Source organism: Perognathus longimembris, chromosome 17 (genome assembly GCF_023159225.1).
Source record: "Perognathus longimembris pacificus isolate PPM17 chromosome 17, ASM2315922v1, whole genome shotgun sequence".
Lineage (NCBI taxonomy): Eukaryota > Metazoa > Chordata > Mammalia > Rodentia > Heteromyidae > Perognathus > Perognathus longimembris.
Genome location: NC_063177.1, coordinates 15,607,643 through 15,628,911, shown reverse-complemented (window position 1 = coordinate 15,628,911; position 21,269 = coordinate 15,607,643). Strand labels below are relative to the sequence as shown.

Genomic DNA, 21,269 nt, shown 5'->3' with positions numbered 1-21,269 from the left:
GCCTCCTGAGTAGCTAGGATTATAGGGCACAAGCCACTGGTGCCCATCTTCACATCAACGTTTAAAATCACATTTGAGACTAAAAACTGAAAGGCAACAGAACACAAAACAAACCCACAACACAAATCGAATCTCTCCTGCGAGGTCAGCTGATTCCATTCCACGCATGCCTTTGTGTTTTCTGGCCTTGGCTGAGTTAACCAGCTGTGTGGAGAATGTGTTGGTGGAAGTGAGTTCCCCGACTCAGTGCCTACTGCGTGCCAGGCTACCCACTGGGGAGGGAGTGAGGATCTGCCTTGCTCACCTGGGATAGTGAGGCACCGGGGAGCCGGTGCACATAGTTCAGTCACTGGGTAGCTCAAAGAGCCAACTGGTTCTGTCTTCTTTTCCTTCCTCCTTTTTCTTTAAAACATTTTTTTAAAGGCAGTCTCTCTGTAGGTGCTGGGATTATAGTTGTGTTTGTTTAACTACCTATAGAGGTAGACGAACCTAAGAGAAACTTCCCTGAAATAAAACTAGGTGAAAGGACAGTTCTCAGATCCAGACCCTGCATGGCAGCCTGGTGCTCATGTCCTGACCCTGCTTCTGGATGCTGTGTGACCTTAGGCCAGTTCATCCCCTCTCTGGGCCTCTGTGTCTGTCTGTGTGACATGAGGAAGTTGGACTGCACGACCTATGGACTCCGTCCAGCCCTGTGGGAGAGGATGGAGAAGTTGAGGCAGAGACCGGATGTGTGTGGTGGCTGCTGAAGTATTTTGAGGGAACTCTGTATTTCAGGTTCTTATTTCTAGGCGCAGATCAGCCTGCAAAGCTAAAATAAATAAATAAATAAAAACCAAAGCCACACAACCACAGCAGATTATGACTTTTATCCCTTTCCGGGGTTAGGTGCCAAGCCCTGCATTTAGAAAGGTGTTGGTTCTTTTCTTTTTTTCCTTGGTTACCAATGCTGGAGCTTGAACTTGACAGCCTGGGTGCTATCTCTTAGCTTTTCTTTTGCTCAAGGCCAGTGGCCTACCACTTGAGTCACTGTTCCACTTCCAGCTTTTTAGGTGGTTAACTGAAGTTAAGTCTCACAGACTTTCCTGTCAGGGTTAGCCTCGAACCACAGTCCTCAGAACTCAGCCTCCTGAGTAGTTAGGATAATAGGCCTGAGCCACTGGTGCCCGGCTAGAAGTCTTCTAGAACGAGCCTGAGGGCATGGAGAGAAGGCTGAGTCTGATGACTTAGGTCACAGAGAGCTGAGGCCACAGGACCAGGGAACTGGAATTCCTGCCCAGGAGTCATTGGAGCAGGAGGGAAACTGACCCTCTAAATCCAGGTATGTGAGAAATACGATGCTGAGTTATTTTCCAGGTGGACATTTAGTTTCCTCTCCCCAGATTGGCCTGATGCCGGAGCTCAGCCACCATTAGAATTCCTCTTATTCCCACTCCTGAGGTTCCCCTGAGGTGTCTGCTGTCTGTTTTGGAGCAGATCACTAGGGAAAGCCTCTCTCTCACCAACACACTATCCATGGTCCTCGCAGGCAGCAGGCTTACCTGGGCTTGGGGAGGGCTTGGGGACTAGGGCAGGCTTCTGGTCTCCAGACCGCCCCTTCCTGCACCACATGGCCCCTACACTTCTCACAGCCCCTGCTGGCAACATCATCCTCTCTGAGCTCACTGGATTTAGAAACAGGAAGGTGGGACCATGCTCAGGGAACTTCTGCTTTCAGAAGCTAACCCAAACTGTTGTCTGGAGAGGAGCAGGCTGCCTCGTTGGGATGGGTTCAGAGGAAGGACCCTGCCCCTGCCCTGTGCTCCTGTGGGACACTTGGTGTATCTGAAGCCATTCACCCTGTCAGCCATAGGAGGAGAAAGAGGATGGGGGAGACACAGCTGGGCCTGCCCCCTGTCTTTTATCCCAGGCACCCCAGATGCCGGCAGTGGGCACCCTCGCAGTACCCCCTCCCTTCCTCTTCCCACCGCAAGCTCTGGCTCTGTGTGTGTGACATTTCTTGACTCAGGCTACCAGTGTGGTGGAGGTTGTGTTGAAGCTTAGCCAGCAATGGCAGCAGTGACCGCTCCACCTCCTGACCCCAGCTATGGAAATTTGGGCCAATTTGGGTGGAGTAGAGAGCTCTGAGCTTGGGGAGAGAAAGCCTGCATTGACCGCTCTTCTACTTCCTTCTCTCTGCCCTTGGCAGGGTCTTGCCTTGGCTGGGCCCCAGGATGCCTGCTCTCCCGGTCTGGCAGCCTCTCGCATCTGGCCTACTTCACAGGCCAGGGAGACTGGCAGCGTGCCAGGGCACTCACGTCAGCTGCTGCCCGGGGAAGGGACAGGGCAGCCTCCTGGCAGCTCTGCAGCCTAGTGGACTGCACAGGTGAAACCAGGGCACCTCTGCAGACAGGAGATGAGGATCAGGGCCTGCTCTGAGCCGGGGTGACCTCCAGATTGAGTGCTTGGATGCCTCCAGTTATGTTTCAGGCCTCTCAGATTGGCCAAGATGTCCCCTACCCTCAATTCCATGCCAGAGCTCTGGAGCTGTGTTAGCTTGAGTCTCAACTGGACTGACCAAGCCCATGTATAGTCCCAGAGCCCGCTTCACTGGCAGCACCAAAGCCCTCGGGAAATACAGCAAACATTTCCTTTCAAATGCCTGAGGTGAGGTTGATGTATGGCCAGCTTGCAAGAAGCCCAGAGCAGGGTGGGAGAGGTCTGGTTTCTCTATTCCTCTCTGTGTGACTTCGGGGGCGGGGGGCCTCATTCCATGTCCCCAGACGTGTTTACTCATCTGTAAAACAGGGGCATTTCTCCTTGTGCCATCTCTGTGAGATTAATGGCAAAATCGTAATGAGACAGGACAAGCACTGTGTTATAATCTGGGCCCCACTGCTCCTCCACCCCGCCTGGTCATCTCGCCAAACTTACTTCTGTTCCCCCAGGAAGGCAAAGGAGAGGACGTGACGGCTCCACACCAGGCAGCCCACTGGTGGGACAGTGGCCTACCGCCTGTGTTGGCAGTGGTCACAGGGACATTGATCTGGAGCTTGGAGGGAGGAGAGCATGAATCGATGGGCTGTAAGAAGCGTGGCTCTGGAGAGGCTCTCGTTGCCTACATGTGACTTTTCCTTCCAGGTCTCTGTCACTGCTCGGGAAGATGTACCTGCTTTTGGCCCTCCGCTGCCTAGCCCTCCTATTTTCCAGAAGGTAAGGAACTCTTCTCTTGTCTCATATGTGAACCAGAGTGGGATGGAATGGGGCAGAATCTGGGCCGGGGACATCCCTCTGCAGGTCGAGGCAGGAGAAGGGGGGAGAATTTCCTTATTTACTTACTATTTTTTAAAACCATGCTCTGATCCCAGTACCCATGGGCAAGGATTGCCTCCAGTTACGGTGGTGCCACGAGGAGAGAGGACTCCCCAGGACTGGAAGCTGCTTTCCATAGGCAGGGGAGGAGATGGGGCTTGTCTGGGCTAGGAAGGACGAGCTGTCAGAAGGGACCTCTCAGGGCTGGGGATATAGCCTAGTGGCAAGAGTGCCTGCCTCGGATACACGAGGCCCTAGGTTCGATTCCCCAGCACCACATATACAGAAAACGGCCAGAAGCGGCGCTGTGGCTCAAGTGGCAGAGTGCTAGCCTTGAGCGGGAAGAAGCCAGGGACAGTGCTCAGGCCCTGAGTCCAAGGCCCAGGACTGGCCAAAAAAAAAAAAGAAGGGACCTCTCAGGTGGTGTCCTGGAACTCTTTCAGCAGTGGCTGGAGATGGGCCAATTCTGAGCCATCTTGTCTGTTCCAGGGCCCGGAGTTCCGGGAGTTTCTACTTACCAAACTTACCAATGCAGAGAATGCCTGTTGCAAGTCGGACAAGTTTGCCAAGCTGGAGGTGAGAACGTAGGTCTGAAGTCTTCCTCTCAGCCTGCCCTTGTTCAACTTCCCTCACTGTGTGTTACATCTTAGGGGCTTGTTAAGTTGAGGAGCAACTCCCCTCCCCCTCCCCCCCAAAACCCTCCGCCTCTCTCCCCTAGTCTAGTGAATCTGTCATGGATGGATTGAGCACCTACCATGTTACCTGGAAACACAGGGATAAATGAGACATTGTTTCTGCCTTTCTGGGCTCCCGGATGGTGGGAGGAGCCATTTTGATCTGGTGTGCCAGCTCTGGGTCATGATGGAGACGCCATTGCTCAGAGGATAAAGACTGCTTCTTTTGGGGGCTGGGTGGGGCAGGGGAGTGAACACTAGAGGTATCTTCAGGGAAGGCTTCTTGAAGGAGGTGGCTCTTGAGCTACTGAATCTTGATGCCTGGTGGAGTTTGGGGCAGGAGGAAACAGTGGTGGGTTATTGCTGGCACAGAGACTAGCATGAGCAGTGACCAGGCAGAACAGCAAAGAGTGACTCAGTGAGGGACTTCCCTCAGTCTGGTATGCTGATGGAGGCTTCTCAGGGCTGGGATGTTGAGCCTCTATGGCCGATGAGAAGGGCGGTGGGCGGGACGCCAGTGGCTCACCCCTGTAATCTTAGCTACTCAGGAGGCTGAGATATGATGATCGTGGTTCGAAACCAGCCTGGGGCAGGAATGTTGGGAAGAATTATCTCTGACCTGCAAAAAGCTGAAAGTCTCAAATGAAGGAGTGCCAGGCTTGAGCATAAAAGCTAATGGACAGGGGCTGGGGATATAGCCTAGTGGCAAGAGTGCCTGCCTCGGATACATGAGGCCCTAGGTTCAATTCCCCAGCACCACATATACAGAAAATGGCCAGAAGTGGCGCTGTGGCTCAAGTGGCAGAGTGCTAGCCTTGAGCGGGAAGAAGCCAGGGACAGTGCTCAGGCCCTGAGTCCAAGGCCCAGGACTGGCCAAAAAAAAAAAAAAAAAAAAGCTAATGGACAGCGCTTAGACTCTGAGGGCAAGCCCCAGGACCAGCACAAACAAAGCAAAAACAAACAAGATAAAAATAAGATGAAAGGCTGTGAGCTAGAGGTGAGGGGCACTGTGAAGTTGCTAGGCAGGAGAGTGACATGTTTGACTTTCTTGGTGGAGGGATTGCTGGCCGGCCAGTGGCGAGGACAGGTTGGAGGGGAGGAGGGACAGGAAGGATGGCCAGTTCAACATGATTCATAGGCAACCAGGAGAGAACTTGAAGGCGGACACCTCACAGGAGGGAATGATTTAGGGCTAGGCCTAGGAAGACCTGACAGACTCCTGCAAGTAGGAGTAGGGGGAGGTAGAATTGGAGGCAGCTCCTAATTAGGCCCGGGGTTGGGCTCAGGGGCCTGCTGGTAGGACTTGCTGCTCTGGGTGCCTGCTGAGGCCGGTTGATGTCTGTGGGAATGGCACCCCCCGGAGGCTGCGTGTACGCATGCATGATGGGTGGCTGGAGAAGAGCCTCCGACAAAGGTAGCTGGAAGTGGAACTTGGTAGTGATCTGTGCAGGGTGTCAGTCACCAGGGGAGAGCCATGGGAGAGGAGGGAGGGCTGAGGGGAAGGGCAGAAGACCATCTCTGTGTGAACGGAAGTACTGGTATATTTGAAGACCAGCCTGGCTGTGAGTCCACACTGTAGCAGACTAGTAGCCCCCAGCTTGAGTAGGGAACCTTTTAAGGAAGGGGCTCCATGTCAGTGCCAGCTCCTCCACCTGTGCTTTTGTCCCCTCTAGGACCGGACCAGAGCTGCCCTCCTGGACAACCTCCACGATGAGCTCCATGTACACACACAGGCCATGTTGGGACTGGGCCCCGAGGAGGACAAGTTTGAGAATGGGGGCCATGGGGGATTCCTGGAGTCTTTTAAGGTATGGACAACCCTGGTAGCTGGGGATTGCTGTGGTGGATGAGGAGCGGGGAGGAAGGAAGTCTTCTGCTCCCTGAGGCTCCAAGCCCAGAGCCCAGGGCCAGCTCCAGGTGGTGATAAGACAGCTGGAGGGGGGAGGGAGGCTTCAGGTGTTTGCAAAATGGCAGAGATGTCGGGAATGAGAAAGATCAGAGTGGCCGACACTGTGTCCAGCCTCCCCCACATCCTTCCAAGGCTTGAGGCCTCGCTTCCTGGCCCGGAAGTCTGATAAACAGGGACAGGTAGAATTAGTAGTGGGGAGGAGCCAGTGCGAATCAAGCATGGGATTGTTCTCATGTGGTAGAGTATTTGCCTTACAAGCAGGAGTTCTGGGGTTCAAACTGTAGTATTGCCAAATGAAACAAAACCAAAAATCAAAACAGAAAGTTGTAGAGCTTTTACCTGTCTGCAATTGTGGCCGGGAAGCTCAGGGCAGGATGACAGGAGCAAGCACTCAGCCTGACGGGGCTCCAGTGGTTGCTATGGGGGTGCTGTGATGATTGCTCTGGCTGGTCTGGTGGGATGGAGTCACAGACAAATGCCTTTGGGCATTTCAAAGGAAAGAATTTTTTAACCAGAATGAGCTGATAGGAAGTAGTGAGATCCTTGACCCTGGTAGTATTCAATTGGACCTGGACAGATATGGAACTGATATGGGGCGGACAAAGGTGGAATACCACTGGCTGAGCACTTCTTGGTCCACACAGGACTTGTGTCCAGCATGTGTTTCAGCCTGGCTGTAATTAGCCCTTTGCAGTTGGCTACATGGTTATTTCTTGTGTTTCCACTAACACACATAGGGACAGACTGGCTGAGAAGCCATGGACCATTCAAGCCCTTATGTCTTGGAGGTAGTGTGTCTCTCAAACCCAGGATTTCTGGTTGATCACTAGACTGAAGATCCCCTTTGGAGACAGTATGTGTAGGATTGGGTTGGGTATGAAATCCCAGCTCTATATAGTGCTATGTAAGGTCTCTTGAAACTCTAAGCTGCAGAGTTATTGCTATACAGAGTTGTTAATAACTCATGAATGAGAAAGTGGACATCTACCACCAAAAGGTGTGTGTGTGTGTGTGTGTGTGTGTACGCACCAGTACTGAGTTTTGAACTAAAGGCCTCATACTCTTACTTAGCTTTTATGCTCAGGGCTGGCACTCTACCCCTTGAGCCACATATCCACTTTTGGTTTTTTTGCTGGCTAACTAGAAATAAAAGTCTCAGATTTGTCTGCCCAGACTGGCTTTGAACTCAGAGTAGCTAGGACTACTGGCATGAGGCACCAACACGTCAAGTTGTTTTTGAAACAGTGCCTGGAAGTGCACAACATTGCATTCAACACATTAACAAGGTTCTGTAGGCTAGATTATACCCCCTCTTAAACCTCTGACTGTCCTTACTGCCTTAATAGAGAATGCTATTAATATGGGTATAATAATTTTGGTCTAATAATTCAGGCTTAATTTTATAATTAGAGAGATAGGTTTACATATGAGGCAATGAAGATTCACAGAGACCAAATAATTTGCCCTGGAGACAGGGCTGAATTCCAGTCTCCTGGACTCTAAAACTTCACAGCTACCTGATGCTCCTTCCTAGCATCTGACTTGGTGATGATCCCACACATGCTGGGGTCCTGGGTCTGGGCAGGTTGGGGGCCATGCCTCACTGGATGGACCATCGAGAGCAAGGCATGGCTCTACTGGCCCTGGCTGGAGCCAGCTGCCAAGATTCCTCACAAGGAGGGGCAGAGCCGGGCTGCGTGTCCAGGCTGGCAGGAGATTCCTGGCATATTAGTTTTAGTCCTGATGGATGGTGACGGCCAAGGTGAAGGAGGATAAAGGGGAATCAAGATGCAAGGTGGATGAAGGACAAAATAAACCGGGGGGGGGGGGGAGGAGGAGCGAGATGGGGTAGTTGAGAGAGGGGTAAATGTGAGGCAGGGGAATAGGAAAACAGACTGGGGACTGGCAGATCAGCAGGGCCACTTACAGATTTGCAGGAAATGTGATTTATGCAGAACTATCAGGGTTGACTAGTGAACTTAATTCTGTAGTATGTGTGTGAGTGTGTGTGCGTGTGCATGTGTCCTCACACACGGACACTGGGGCTTGAACTTGGGGCATGAGTGCTGTTCCTTAGATTATTTGCTCAAAGCTAACACTCTATCACTTGAGCCATACTTCCATGTCTGGATTTTTGGTAGTTAATTGGAGACAAGAGTTTCTTGGACTTTCTTGCCAGGGTTGGCTTCAAGCCTCAGTCCTCAGAGTTCAGCCTCCTGAGTAGCTAGGAGTACAGGCGTGAGTCATGAGAACCAGGCTAACGCTCTATTTTTCAGACATTGAATGAAACATTAGTCACTTTGAGTTCCCAGGTTTCTTTTTTTGTATTTTAGCATTAACAATGGCCATTTCAAGCTTCAGATAGTTTTATAACCTAGACCACCTTGTAAGCTGGGGACCTTGGCCCATGGTGTCCAATAAATAAGATGGCATACGCACTCAATGCAAGTGGCCCGCGCCGTGTGTCAGGTGTCCTGCCTCGGCTAGAAGTGGTCTTGACCCCAGAGTCCCTGGCATACTCCTAGAGATATTTCTAGGAGAGGAGATGCTTCAAGAGCCCAGATGCTGAAAGGTTCTTCTTACCTCTAAATCCTTGAAATTTTGGCTCAAGACAGAGAGACCTGCTTCTCCATTCAGCCCTCGTGCTTGTCTCCATGGTTGTACTGTGGGGAAGGGACTGTCACCGTCAGGCATGCCAAAGGAGCCTTCAGAGCCCTGGTGGCTATGACCAGCTCGTTTCTCCTCCCTGATGGGGCATATAGGTGCCCTTCCATTTGCCCTTGTCCTATTGCGCTCATGGGTGGGATGAAGGAGGAGTAGACGCATCAGGTGAAGTGGAGGGGGGATGGTATAGGCCTGATTCTGGCTTAGCTCAGGTATTTGTCTCTAGTTGGTTTTGTGTGCATGTGTGTGTGGGAGGGGCGGGGGGGGGGGATGTTAGTTATGGGGCTTGAATGGGCGCTCTCCCTGAGCTTTTGGGCTCAAGGCTAGCACTCTTACCACTTTGAACCACAGCACCACTTCTGGTTTTCTGGTGGTTAATTAGAGATAAGAATCTCATGGACTTTCCTGCTCAGGCTGGCTTTGAACCGTGATCCTCAGATCTCAGTGTCCTGAGTAGCTAGGATCTCAGGTATGAGCCGTTGTCACCCAGCCATAGTTTTGGGTTTTGTTAGGTAGGGCTATGATGTCAGAATGACGGGTGTTGCTTATGGAATTTACCCATGAATAAGATCAGCATATTGGATCCGCTTCCTAGGAAAGTTCCTTTCTGACAGGAAGCGGGAACCGGAATAGAATGCTCAGGGCTGAATGGGACCTTACCATCTGTTCTCTAACCTCCCCAGGGACTGGTCCTTCCCCACCCTGGTGGGCCAGGATGCTTCGTGCCCCAGGAAACAGCCTCCCCATGGTCCTAGGCTCACTGCCCGGGACTTTGTGTCCTGTAGAGTAGCGCCTCACATCTTGAGGCAGTTCTACCGCTGTGATCGAAGCTTTCCTCCATGAGACACAGCCAGTGCATGTCTTGCGGGATAGCTCGACCTGCTTTTCAAACTGAGCTGTTTGAAGAGATTCTTGGGAATCTGCCTGTCCTACCAACACTTTTAAAGTTTGCATTTCACTTAGATGAAAACCTCTCGCTCTCTATATATATATTTCTAATGATTAAAAACTAAGCTTTTATAGTGATGCTGCCCAAATCAAAGCTGCTTGTGCAGCATAAGAGGTGGGTTGTGATGTCAGCATTGCAGACTGTAGCCATGGGGATCTGTGGACATATATCTGGGATTCTTAGTGGAACATTGTCTTCATAAAGGAGATAAGTGTTAGACACACTCACCTTTGAAAGACATGGATCCCTAGACTCGTGGCCGTCAGTGAAGTGCACACATGGTGAGATCCACGTAATATGGACATAAAGCATGCGTGTGCTACATTTTGAGAAACACTGAGCCATCCACTGAGCTCATCATATGGAATGGACAAGGAAGGAGGACTGGCAAGCCAAAGCATGTCAGGCTGGATTTCTCTCGGCCTTTGAAGGCCTGGGCTGGTTAATGGGTTGGTCTGCCCTGACCCCTAGTGGCAGAAAAGGTGACAATCATCCCGTTAAGCGTACAGAGGAGTCCTTGCCATACCTGCAAGACAGGCAGGGCCACCTGAGCAGCACTAGTGATGACGGATGAAACTTGCCAGGGCCAAGTGGGACCCTTCCCCCCAAACCCAGCTTTCGGCATCTCCAGCCCCCCTTTTCTCCTGAGACAGGAAGTTGTGATACCAGGATGGCCCCCACTTCCTTTCATGGTCCAGTGAGAAAGCTCAGGTTTTGTACTTGGCCTGCTCTACTCATGGTTTGGAACCACAGTCATGTAAGTTTGAATGATCACCTTCCTGCCCTTTCCATACTGGAAGGGACAGAAGCCTCGTACCAGACCTTAGACAGCACCTAGATTGGAGCCATCTCAGCATCTTTGTCTTGAAGGGTCCCTTATCTACTTCTCGTCTTGGAAGCTCTGCATTATGAATTCAGTGTGATTGTGTTTGTGAAGCTCAGTAGACCAGGCAGGACCACACAGTCACACAGGGATTCCTAACCCACCCTGGATTCTTCATAGGAAAAAGATGGCTCATCGCAGAACAGAGCATAAATGGTGAGCTTGGGAAGCCATTGTTGATAATGGTGGTTGACCGCACCTGAGGCGCATAAAGATGCTGAGCTTTATGGAGCGTTTACCTCGTGGAGGAAAGCTTTGTTGTCTAAGGATGTGTTAGTATCCTGCCATTAGTGTCTCCAAGGGTGCGCGGCTCTATGCTTGGGTGGTGATGTGAATCACACATGCTGGCTGGTGCATCCTTGTCTCAGGAACACTGTTGCTAGGCAACCATTCTATGGTCCAGAGAGTGGAGAGGCAATGACTTCACCCCCAGGGGCATCTTTGATTCAGAAGAGAGAGGCCGAATGACCCCAGGGGCTATGAGACTAGTGGGCTCGCCTCATTCTTGGTGTCTCACCTCCAGGGCTGTCATAGTTACAAGTGGCCTTGGTGTGTAAGGTGCGGAGGCACTGAGCCCTCAGACTCCTCTGCCTGGTGCTCTGTCTTGTCAGAACATGGGAATGTGGGGGGACGCTTTACATGTGCTAGAGACTCACATGCGAGCACACATATACTCATGTATGAGCACACACAATTGGAGATTCATGTGTGTGAGTGTGTACATGCGTGCACTGTGTGAATATGTACATACCTGTGTGTGTGCATGCTTGGGCATGAGTGTGACTGAATACGTGCTCATGTAGGTTTGTGCATGTACATGTATTATGCACTTGGGTGTGTGTGTAGGCGTGCATATCCACATGTGGGCATGCTTATGCACATGTATGCGAGTGTGTGTGCACTTGCACATACATGGCAAAGACAAGGTCCTCATCCAGAGGGAGCCTTTGTCACCTCCTGCTGTCCCCATAGAGGGCCATCCGTGTGCGCAGCCACTCCATGGAGACCATGGTGGGCAGCCAGAGGAAGGCGCATGGTGCGGGCATCCCCGGCAGCCTCAGTGGGGGCATCGTCCACAACAGCATGGAGCTCACCAAGGCCACCTTCTCGGTGAGTGTGGTGGGCCCTGGGCCTCACCAGGGCTGGTGGAGGGTTCCCCCAAAACCTTCGGAGGAAGTACACCCCCACCCATTGCTTGGCTAGGTGGATTGAAGAGGGCAAGCTGGATGATGGAGAGACACTGAGGCTGCTTGGGGTGGGACCCAGCCTCGGCCCTCTGAGATGAAGCCTCCCTCTCAGTGGGCTGCAGCACTGGGATGGATTAGCAGCCCTCTCATCCTTTTCTCTCAATTTCCTTAATACCTGGGCCTTCTTCTTTGGACCAGCCTTGCAGAATGGTTCCAGGTGCATTTCCCTGTGGACTCGCTGGTTATTGTTCAGGCACACAGTGGCCACCCTAGCTTGCTGAGCAACCAGGCCCCGAGCTCACTAGATCTCGCCTGATTGCTGCTGGATGTGTGGAGCAGGAGCTGCATCCAGTTCCTTTCCACAGTGGAGGAACAGGAGGCTCTCAGAGAGTTTAAGAAACTTGCTGAAGGCCTCCCAGCCAAACTGAAGATCTGGGATGATAGCTAGGTCTGCCCGAGTCGGTCTACCCTCTCTGTCCCTGTGGGCACAGCCCCCCCCAGGAGAGAGGGCCCTGGGGTCTGCAGGCATGCGTCTGGCTGGCTTGCACCTGGGGCTGGGCAGGTAGGGAACACAGAGCTGGTGTGACGATAAGGCAGAGGGACTTTGAACAGGCATAGCCTACTATTTCCTTTCCTTCTTCTCAATAACAGGACAGAGTCACCCTGATACGAATTTTAGAAATAATAAACAACCTTGCACAATTAATTTATTTTCACCAAATAGTTTTATACCTATTATTGTGTTTATCCCCAAAGGGCCAGGGCAGGGTGATGTTCCTCATTCTGTGCTTGAGGCATCTGAGGCCCAGAGAGTGTTGTCATTTGTCCAAGATGGCATAGCACATTGTGGCAGAATGGGTTACCCAGCACAGGGATGAGGCCTGGGTTAGAGGCCCAGAAGGCTCTTAATATTGATTCTAGGCCCCCATCTCTCATTCCTTAAACTGTTCTCCCATTGTTGTCCCCCTGTGAGGCCAGGCAAACGTCTGAAGCAGCAGCTTTGATTGACTGATGCCCCATTGTTCACTGAAACAAGTGGACCCGGCTCAGCACCTCTCCTCCCATCTTGTTATTGTGACCACTGCCTGCATCCAGTGGTGGAGAGCCAGGAGCTCTGGGTTCAAGTCCTCATTCTGCCAGTGATCTGTTAGTTGACCTTAACCAAATCTCCCTGTTCTCTGGTCCTTTTTGGTTCAGTGAGAGGTTGAAGCAGGTCATTCCAAGGGCTCTCTAGCTTTGGGCTTCTCAGTCTGTGACCTCTAGATCTTCCTGCCTTTCTTCATTGTGAGGACTCCCTGTGCTAGTCCCAAATCTTTGCTCCTCTTCACTGGATCATGACCAGGGCCAAAGGATAGGCTTAAGAACCCAGGAAAAGGCCCGCGAATGACTGACTCTGAGCTTGTCAGCCGCATTCTGCTTTCTGGGCCCCCACCCCCTGACCAGGAGCCAGGGGTAGGCCAGAGAGGAGAGGGAAGGGACCTGGGCTGGGGGTGTGGACTCACTCTGGTGGTTTTATTGGCAGCCTCCCGTGGCAGCGGCCACCGTGAAGAACCAGTCTCGGAGCCCCATCAAACGGCGATCGGGGCTCTTTCCCCGCCTGCACACAGGCTCTGAAGGCCCTGGGGACAGCCGGACACGATGGTAACTGTCGGGACCCCAATGCCACCCAGTTTTGCGGTTTGTTAGCTTTCTACTTCTTGAGAGATTTTCTCAGTGTTGGGAGATGGCTTTCGTCAACCCCCTCTCCCCCCGCCCCACATGTACACTTCTGGCAGCTTGCACACTCATCACCCACACAGCTGTCATCCTTGGATTCCAGTTGACCCTTCCCAGCATGCAACTCTGAAGTTGTGTGTGTAGCATTGTGACCCACACTGGAACCTTGCCTGTCTTTCTTTGTCTTCTGTTTTTCAATGCTCCCTCACACATGCGCGTGTGTCCCGTGCTCTCCTTCCCATCCCCTGTGCTGGAGATGAAACCCACGGGCTTATGCATGCCAGGCAAGGGCTCCAGCAGTGAGCTACACCCTCATCCCTGCTCCAGGTGTCCCCTCTCATCCTGTCATGGAAGCCTTCCCTGATTCTGACAGGTAGAGTTAATTGGGCTTTTAGGATGATCTTTTCATTGATGAGCCCATTTGACTTTTTTTTTTTTTTTTTTTTTTGTCCTGGGGCTTGAACTCAGGGCCTGGACGCTGCCCCTGAGCTCTTTTTGCTCGAGGCCATTGCTCTACCCTTTTGAGCCACAGTGCCACTTCTGGTTTTCTGGTGGTTAAGTATAAACAAGCATCTCACAGAATTTCCTGCCTGGGCTGGCTTTGAACTGTGATTCTCAGATCTCAGTCACCTGAATAGCGAGGATTACAGGAGTGAGCCACCAGCACCCATCTCCCATTTATCTTTTAAAAACAAATATATTTGGTTTTGGCAGTACTGGGGTTTGAATGTAGGGACTTGGGTTTGCTTGTTGGGTGCTCTACCACTTCAGACATGTCCCCAGAACTTTTTTTTGTGCTAGTTAATTTTGGGTAGGGTCTTGATTCCTGCCTGGATGTGTACCTGAACCCTGATCTACCTATTTTAGGCTTCTTATTGTAACTAGGATAATAGGTGCATGCAACTGCATTAACTCGGGTGAGAAGAGGTCTAATGATCTTTTATGCCCAGGTTGTCCTTGAACCATGATCCTCCCAATCTCAGCCTCCCAAATAGCTAGAATTATAGGCGTGCACTATAATCATATAATGGGCCCAGATGAGTCCACTTGTCCATTAATTCATCAAGCAGCTTTATTGAGTGCCTGCCCTTTGCCAGGCATGGTGCTATGTGCTCAGAGGGTTGCTATCAAAGACATGTTCTGCCTTCCAGGAGCTCATGGTCCTGTGAGGGAAAGGAAGACATTTAGGTTGGCTTCTGGGTTTCCAAGCTCTCTGGCTATAAGCCATGGGTGGCATCCCACCCCCTGAGCTGGCATGCAGGACAGGTGTGGCTGTACTCATGCCTTCCTCCTTGGTGAGGACGATCACATTCTGTGTTCGGAGCCTGCTTAGGGGTGTGCTGGGCCAGTCAGCAGAGATACCCAGCTCTTCATCTCTCAAGACAGGCCTGGTGAAAGTGAAGGGGGGGCAGCGTCAGGACAGAGGTACAGAGACCGTGGGGAGACTGGAAATGAATATCCAGAAGGAGAATGTGTGAACCCCAGTGTTCAAGGTCAAGTGGAGGACAGAGCTGGTGAAGGCAACTGGGAAGAGAGGGGAGGAGAGGCTGCAAAGCCAGGAGGGAAGAAATTGCCTTTGTTATCCAGATGTGTAGACAAGTCGCGCATAGTGGTTGGGGTGGGGGGGGGATGGGGGGGGAGGCTGACAGCTTATCAGCTACTTTGTCAAAAGTGCAGCAAGGCCCTGAGCATCTCCAGGGGAGCTATGATTAAAAAAATAAAGACACATCATAGAAATGGCTAGAGAGGATGTGGAGACATGGGAGCCTTGCTCACTGCTGGTGGGAGTCTAAAATAGTGCAAATGCTTTGGAAAGCGTTCTGGCTAAATAGTTACCCCAGGAGCCAGTCATTCCACCCCTAGTTATAGGCCCAAGAGAATAAAGCAATGGTCCATAAAAAACAACAAACAAACAGCAGGGTGCTGGTGGCTCATGCCTGTAATCCTAGCTACTCAGGAGATGGAGATCTGAGGATCATGGATCAAAGCCAGCCCAGGCAGTAAAGTCTGTGAGACTCTTATCTCCAATAAGCTACCAAAAAAAAGCTGGAAGTGGAGTTGTGGCTCAAGTGGTAGAGCAAAAGACGCCCAGGGACAGCTCCCAGGACCTGAGTTCAAGCCCCAGCCCCCCAAAATAAAAATAGAACAAACTTGTAGCCCAGGGTGCTTAGAGGCTCATGCCTATAATCCCAGCCACTCAGGAGGCTGAGATCTGAGGATCACAGTTTAAAGCCAGCCTAGGCAGGAAAACCCATGAGTGGCTCAATCTCCAATTAATGATCAAAAAACCAAAAGTGGAGAAGTGACTCAAGTGGTAGAGCTCCAGCCTAGGGACAAAGCCTAGGGCTTGACTTCAAGCCCCACTACTGGCATACACACACAAACAAGCAAAGGAACAAAAACTAGCTTGACTAGTTCACATTTGCTGTAGCATTATGCATAGTAGCCCAAAGTAGAAGACATTTGGATGTTCATGACTTGATAGCTAGATAGATAAAATGTATTCTGCCCATAAAACACAATATTCTTGTAATACAGACAGCTGAGGGACTGATGCATGCTACAGTGTAGGTGAACTTTGAGAATATTGCGTAGCTGGGAATGTGGCTCAGTGGTAGAGTGCTTGCCTAGCATGCATGAAGCCCCTGGTTCGATTCCTCAGTACCACATAAACAGAAAAAGCCAAAAGATCAAAGACCACAAAACAGTGTATGGTCCTATTTCCACAAAAAGTCCAGAGCAGGTAAGTCCACAGGGCAGGGGGTGGGCAGTGGTTGTAAATGGGGCCAGGGTTCCTTTTTAGATGCTCTAAAAATGTTCTAAAATTAGATCATGGTGATGACTGCATGATTGTGAGCCCTCTAGAAACCATGTACTTGTCCACTCTCACTAGTTGAGTTGTGTGCCACGTGTATTATTTCTCAATAATGAAGTTATATAAAGTACTACCTCAAGGGCAGAGCCATCATGTCCCTGACAGCCAGTATTGGGTCCATGCTTGGCACCTGTGAATGGCGCATGGTCTCTGCCATCAAACCAGAGTTGGGGTTTGGTGATTCTAGGCTTTCACCTCTGAACCTAGTGTGGCCTTTACTACAGGAGCCAGGTAGCCCCTGTGGTCTGTGGCAGTCTTGGGGGCCTGGATGAGGAAGGAAGTTTCCACACCCACACTGTGTAGAAGGCATGGGGCCCTGTGATCAGCGCTCTGTCTGGGGATTAGAGTGGGCCTGGGCCTAGGGGCTTCCTCCATGACCTCACTCACTCCTCTTCCCATCCCTTCTCACAGTGACAGTGTCTCCAGCACCCCCAAGACCCCGGATGGCGGGCATTCTTCTCAGGAGATAAAGTCTGAGACCTCATCGAACCCCAGCTCTCCTGAAATCTGCCCCAATAAAGAGAAGTAAGCGTGGGGGGCGGGGGGAGGGAAAGGAGAGAGAGGTTAGCATTTGCTATTTGGAGTCCTGAATGTGCCCTATGCCTCTAGGCAAACAGAGAATGACACCTCTCACCTCTGGAACTTTCTGGAACTCTCTAGAACATAAAGGGAGCCACTGTGGGCAAACTCTGATCTCTGCTGGGCTTGTTTGGCTCTAAGTCTGGGGAGGGCCTGAGGCCTGAGAAGACCTTAGTGCCCCCTGTGACTGGGGCTTGCTTGCCTTGTGCCCTGTTCCACACAGGCCCTTCATGAAGTTGAAAGAGAATGGCCGTGCCAACATCTCTCGCTCCTCCTCCAGCACCAGCAGCTTCAGCAGCACCGCAGGGGAGGGCGAGGCCATGGAGGAGTGTGACAGTGGGGTAGGTGTGCCTTGTCCTGCTGGCGACAGCACTCTGGGGCCTAGCTGGCTCCATGTGGCTTCAATAAGAATAATGCCATGGGCCACAGGTGGCCACAGGTGGCCCAGGCGGCTGTCACCACCTGCAGGGGGCAGTGGTTGAATGTGGAGTGTCTCTCAGGGGACGGCCAGGGCCATCTGGGTGCTGTCCCTGCCATGGGACCCTGGCTTGAGAGGGGACAAGGTCAAGGTCCCAGGGGGCTGTGACCGATGCCCTTCCTGGAGGGGGCGGGGTGGGAGCAGCAGAAAGGAGAGAGTAGGGACAGGTGGGGAGCAGCACCTCTCCAGGGCTAGGAGGGTCGCTCTCAGGTCTATTTGGCCCCCCCCACCATGGGCAGCCAATGTGCTGGCCTCGCTCACCCAGCCTTGCTCACCCGGCCTCTCTCCTCAGAGCAGCCAGCCGTCCACAACCTCACCCTTCAAGCAGGAGGTATTTGTCTACAGCCCATCTCCGAGCAGCGAGAGCCCCAGTGTAGGGGCCACCGCCACTCCCATCATCATGAGCCGGAGTCCTACAGGTCAGTGGGGGTTAGGTAGGTGGCCCCAGGGGCCTGACAGCTGTTCTTGGGGTACAGCGCCCCAGGCAGGAGCAATTGGCCGGTTGCCATTCCTGCTTTGACCTCTGCTAGCTCACTCCTGTCTGTCTGTCCATCAAGCTTTAAAAGGTTGTGCTCTTACCTTCTCCTTACACATGGGGAAACTGAGGCTCAGTGAACTGAGTCCTTTGAAGGAGGAACCTGTAGTGGAGGAGCTAGGGTTGTGTGGTTAGAAACACATGCTTTCTTGGTTGCTCCCTTGCCCCACCCAACACTTACCCAGGGCTGCTAGTCCTGCAATGGACTGAATCACACAAGGGACAGGGGACAGCGTGGGGGAAGGCTAGAGGGGTGAGTGGAAGAGTGTTCTGGAACCATGCAACGTCTGGGGAGGCATGAGAGAGGAGAGTGGTTGCAGCCACCTCGGGTGGGCTGCCTGGAGACCCTGGTGAGGTTTGTGGCATTGTCCTGTGGGTACTGGAAACCTCTGGAGGCTCTTCAGGGGAAAGGCAATGACTGGCGTGGAGAAAGACCCGTTTTGGTACTGAGCTGTGTACTGAGGGGTAGGAAGGACAGGTGGGAGTTGGTGTGGAAGGGGCCCTGCACAGAGTGTGCCAGAGAACATCAAGGAGAGAGGATGTTTGGGATGGGTAGTGGGGTGTCAGGGAAAGCAGCAGTCCTTGCTTGTTTGCCTGGCACTCTACCACTTGAGCCAAACCACCAGCTTGCCGTTTTGCTGGTTATTTCGGAGATGGAATCTTGAGGACTTTTCTGCCCAGGCTGCCTACAAAACCTTGATCCTCCAGATCTCAGCCTCCTGAGTATCTAGGATTATAGGCCTGAGCCTCCGGGGTCCATCTCCATTAGTTTCTGGAGTCGAGACAACAAAGAAGCAAATGAATCCCTGATTGTAGCCCTGATTGCCAGCTTAGGTGGTGTTGATTCTCTTTCTGTGGCAGATCTCAAGCCGTGACACACTGAAGACAGGGCTGGGGTGGGGAGGAGATGGCACAGCCCACTCCCACAGTGTATTCTGCCTCTCAGTTGCAACAACTGTGAGAGGAAATGATGAATGATAAGCCTTCTTGAATATAATTTACCTACGTGTAAGCTTATGTAATTTAATATTTAAAATGACTTGGAGCCAGTGAGAGTGGCTCACACCTGTAATCCTAGCTACTTGGGAGGATGAGAATGGGAGGATTGTTGTTTGAGGCCATCTTGGGCAGAAATGCTCAGGAGACTAATTTTTCAACCAGTAGCTTGGTGCAGCAACTTGCAACTGTTGTCCTAAACTACGTAGGACACTAGATTGGGAGCATCATAGTTCTAAGCCAGCCCAGGCAGAAAAGTCCAGGAGACTCCATCTCAATAGAAGGATACTAGGGGTGGTGGTGCACACTGGTCCTTGTGTAAGCCTCAACTAGGCAGATTGGAGTCCAGGTGCACACCTAGGCAGGAGATGAGATTGCATCTCAAAGAGAAGCAGTGGAGGAAAGAGCTAGAGGAGCAATGGAATTGCCCGTATGGCAACCATGAAGTTCCCGAGGTCAAATTCAGGACTTTCTTTGTTGGCCTGCCAAAAAGGAAACCAATGGCTGGGTTTAATCACTGGCACATGGTATCTGCAGGAGTTTAGCCTTGGCTGGTGAGTGAGTCCTGGTCAGCCAGAACATCCTGATGAAGGGCGGCATCCCCTTTGCCCAGACCTCCCCCTCCAGCGTGAGTGACTGCCTTTCCTTGGGTCTTCTTTCCTTAGATGCCAAGAGCAGAAATTCCCCGAGGTCAAACCTGAAATTTCGCTTTGATAAGCTCAGTCACGCTGGCTCCAGTACGGTGAGGATCCGGTGCAAGGTGGGGAGGGGGGGACAGAGGGGAAATGTTCCACGTCCCACACCCCAGGTTCCTCCGAAAGCTGGCCTTCTTTCCTATGGACTGCGGGAGAGAGGGAGATGAGAGTGGGCTGCCTGTCTCATATAGGGGAGGGGTCCCTTGAAGAGACAGGGAAGGAGAACTCTCTGGGGGGGGCGGATTCTGTCTGTATCCCACATGGTTCAGGCAGGGTCCTGCCTTTGCTGCTCCTGGGGCCCCAAGTTCCTTCCAGAGTGCCCCCCACCCCCATCATTGGAAACCCTCCACAGAAACAACAGGGGGAACTCACAGTTGTCTGCTTCTGAAAATGTCTTGCATGGATGTTTCTTGAAACAGGGTCACTAATGTGAAGGAGGCTTCCTTCTCCTGAGCCAGGTGAGTGTGTGTCCTGTGGTGGGCTCGAGTGGGGAGTGTGTTCCTTAGGAGCTGGTGGCTTTATCACCTGATGATGGCCAGCTGGCGAGGCCACAGACTGGCCCGGTCCCAGAAACCTCTCTGATGGGCTCCCCCAGGTCTGTGGAGGGAAGCGGGCAGTGGCTCTGGTGTGGCTGGGAAGGGCTGTCCTGTGGAACTGGGGCGATCTCAGTAAATGGCCCTCAACCCCAACGTGGAGTCTGTTGCAACAGGCAGAAGGGGCCTCAGAGCCCATTTCCCTCCACGGAGGGAGGAATTCCTCAGTTTACTTGCTTTGCAGGTAAGCCTCTCCCTCCTTGGGTGTTACTTCAAGGCTCCAGGCTGGAGGACATCCTCCTGGAGGCTTGGCCCGAGGGAGGCTCCAGCTGAGCCCACTCAGCTCTATGGAGGCCTGAACTCTTGCTAGTGGAGTTAGGAGCCCCAGTGGCAACTCCCCTGGGGCTCTTGGGGCTTGAGTCACAGATGGGACCCAGGGGAAGGTCACAGCTGATCCTTCTTGCTGTTAAACTGGTATGAAAAAAAAAAGGGAAGGGAATGGGAATGCGGCCACCTCCACTATCGCCAGGGCCTTTAAGGTTCTGCTTGCCTAAGTAATGTTTATGCCCAACTTCCGCAACCCTCATGTTCAGTACCCTTCTCATCCTGAGGTAGTGGAGCTGTACCCCACTCTTCCCTCCAGCTGGCCACACTTGCATTTGTTCTCGATCCTTCCTTTGCCAAGTACTTGCTCACCATCTTCTTTCTGTTGTCTCCTCCAGGAAAGCCTCGATTCTGTCCTACAGAAGGCTCATTCCAGCCACTTGGGGCGCCGTCCACTACGCTGTCCACGGGCCCGCTGGACCATCAGCCACCTGCCCAATGGACCAGCTATTTGCCCCATGTCCCACCCGGCCAGCTCCTCCAACCCCGCACACACAGCTCCCCTCTCGGTCTCTGGACAAGGCCTCTTTCCTGGAGGTCCCCCTGTTCCTGACTCCTGATGATGTCTGTCTGGGTCATTTGTCATCTTGTTGTGTCTGCAGGAAATAGAGTTGAAGGGGAGGGGTGGGGGTGGTGGTCCCGGGGAGTTTAGCCACAGACTGGGAAGCTCATTTGCCTCAGTGACAAGAGGCAGCGGTAAGGGAGAGGGCAGAGTTGACTGCAGGTGGTAAGGGGCCCCTGGGCCACAGAGCAGAGCCTTCCCGGATGTGGCAGGAGCTCTGCCACTACCCATGCATTTAGTGGCAGTCGGGGGAGGGGGGCTGCTTTCCCAGGAGCCGAGATTCCCATCATCCTCCAAATGGTCCTCCATGGCTCCAGACTTCTAACTCCTCACAGGCTCCAGATTGTCCTTGCTCTGGG

The 21,269-nt window shown here is 52.3% G+C and overlaps 1 protein-coding gene across 5 annotated transcripts in view; it reads left to right on the top strand.

Annotated features, from left to right (window-relative positions):
* Nucleotides 1-21,190, top strand: part of Rap1gap2 (RAP1 GTPase activating protein 2) — a 207,121-nt gene extending 185,931 nt beyond the window's left edge. For 4 of the 5 annotated variants that reach the window (XM_048365115.1, XM_048365113.1, XM_048365114.1 and 1 more), the window contains 11 exons: nucleotides 3,121-3,192; nucleotides 3,781-3,867; nucleotides 5,639-5,773; nucleotides 11,343-11,480; nucleotides 13,080-13,198; nucleotides 16,560-16,673; nucleotides 16,951-17,068; nucleotides 17,498-17,624; nucleotides 19,402-19,478; nucleotides 19,851-19,889; nucleotides 20,687-21,190. In XM_048365115.1, the coding sequence (XP_048221072.1) occupies nucleotides 3,121-3,192; nucleotides 3,781-3,867; nucleotides 5,639-5,773; nucleotides 11,343-11,480; nucleotides 13,080-13,198; nucleotides 16,560-16,673; nucleotides 16,951-17,068; nucleotides 17,498-17,624; nucleotides 19,402-19,478; nucleotides 19,851-19,859 (996 nt within the window). In that variant the 3' untranslated portion in view covers nucleotides 19,860-19,889; nucleotides 20,687-21,190. The remainder of the gene's footprint in view (nucleotides 1-3,120; nucleotides 3,193-3,780; nucleotides 3,868-5,638; nucleotides 5,774-11,342; nucleotides 11,481-13,079; nucleotides 13,199-16,559; nucleotides 16,674-16,950; nucleotides 17,069-17,497; nucleotides 17,625-19,401; nucleotides 19,479-19,850; nucleotides 19,890-20,686) is intronic. The other variant, XR_007213665.1, reaches the window with a different exon arrangement.
* Nucleotides 21,191-21,269: the final 79 nt, after the last annotated feature.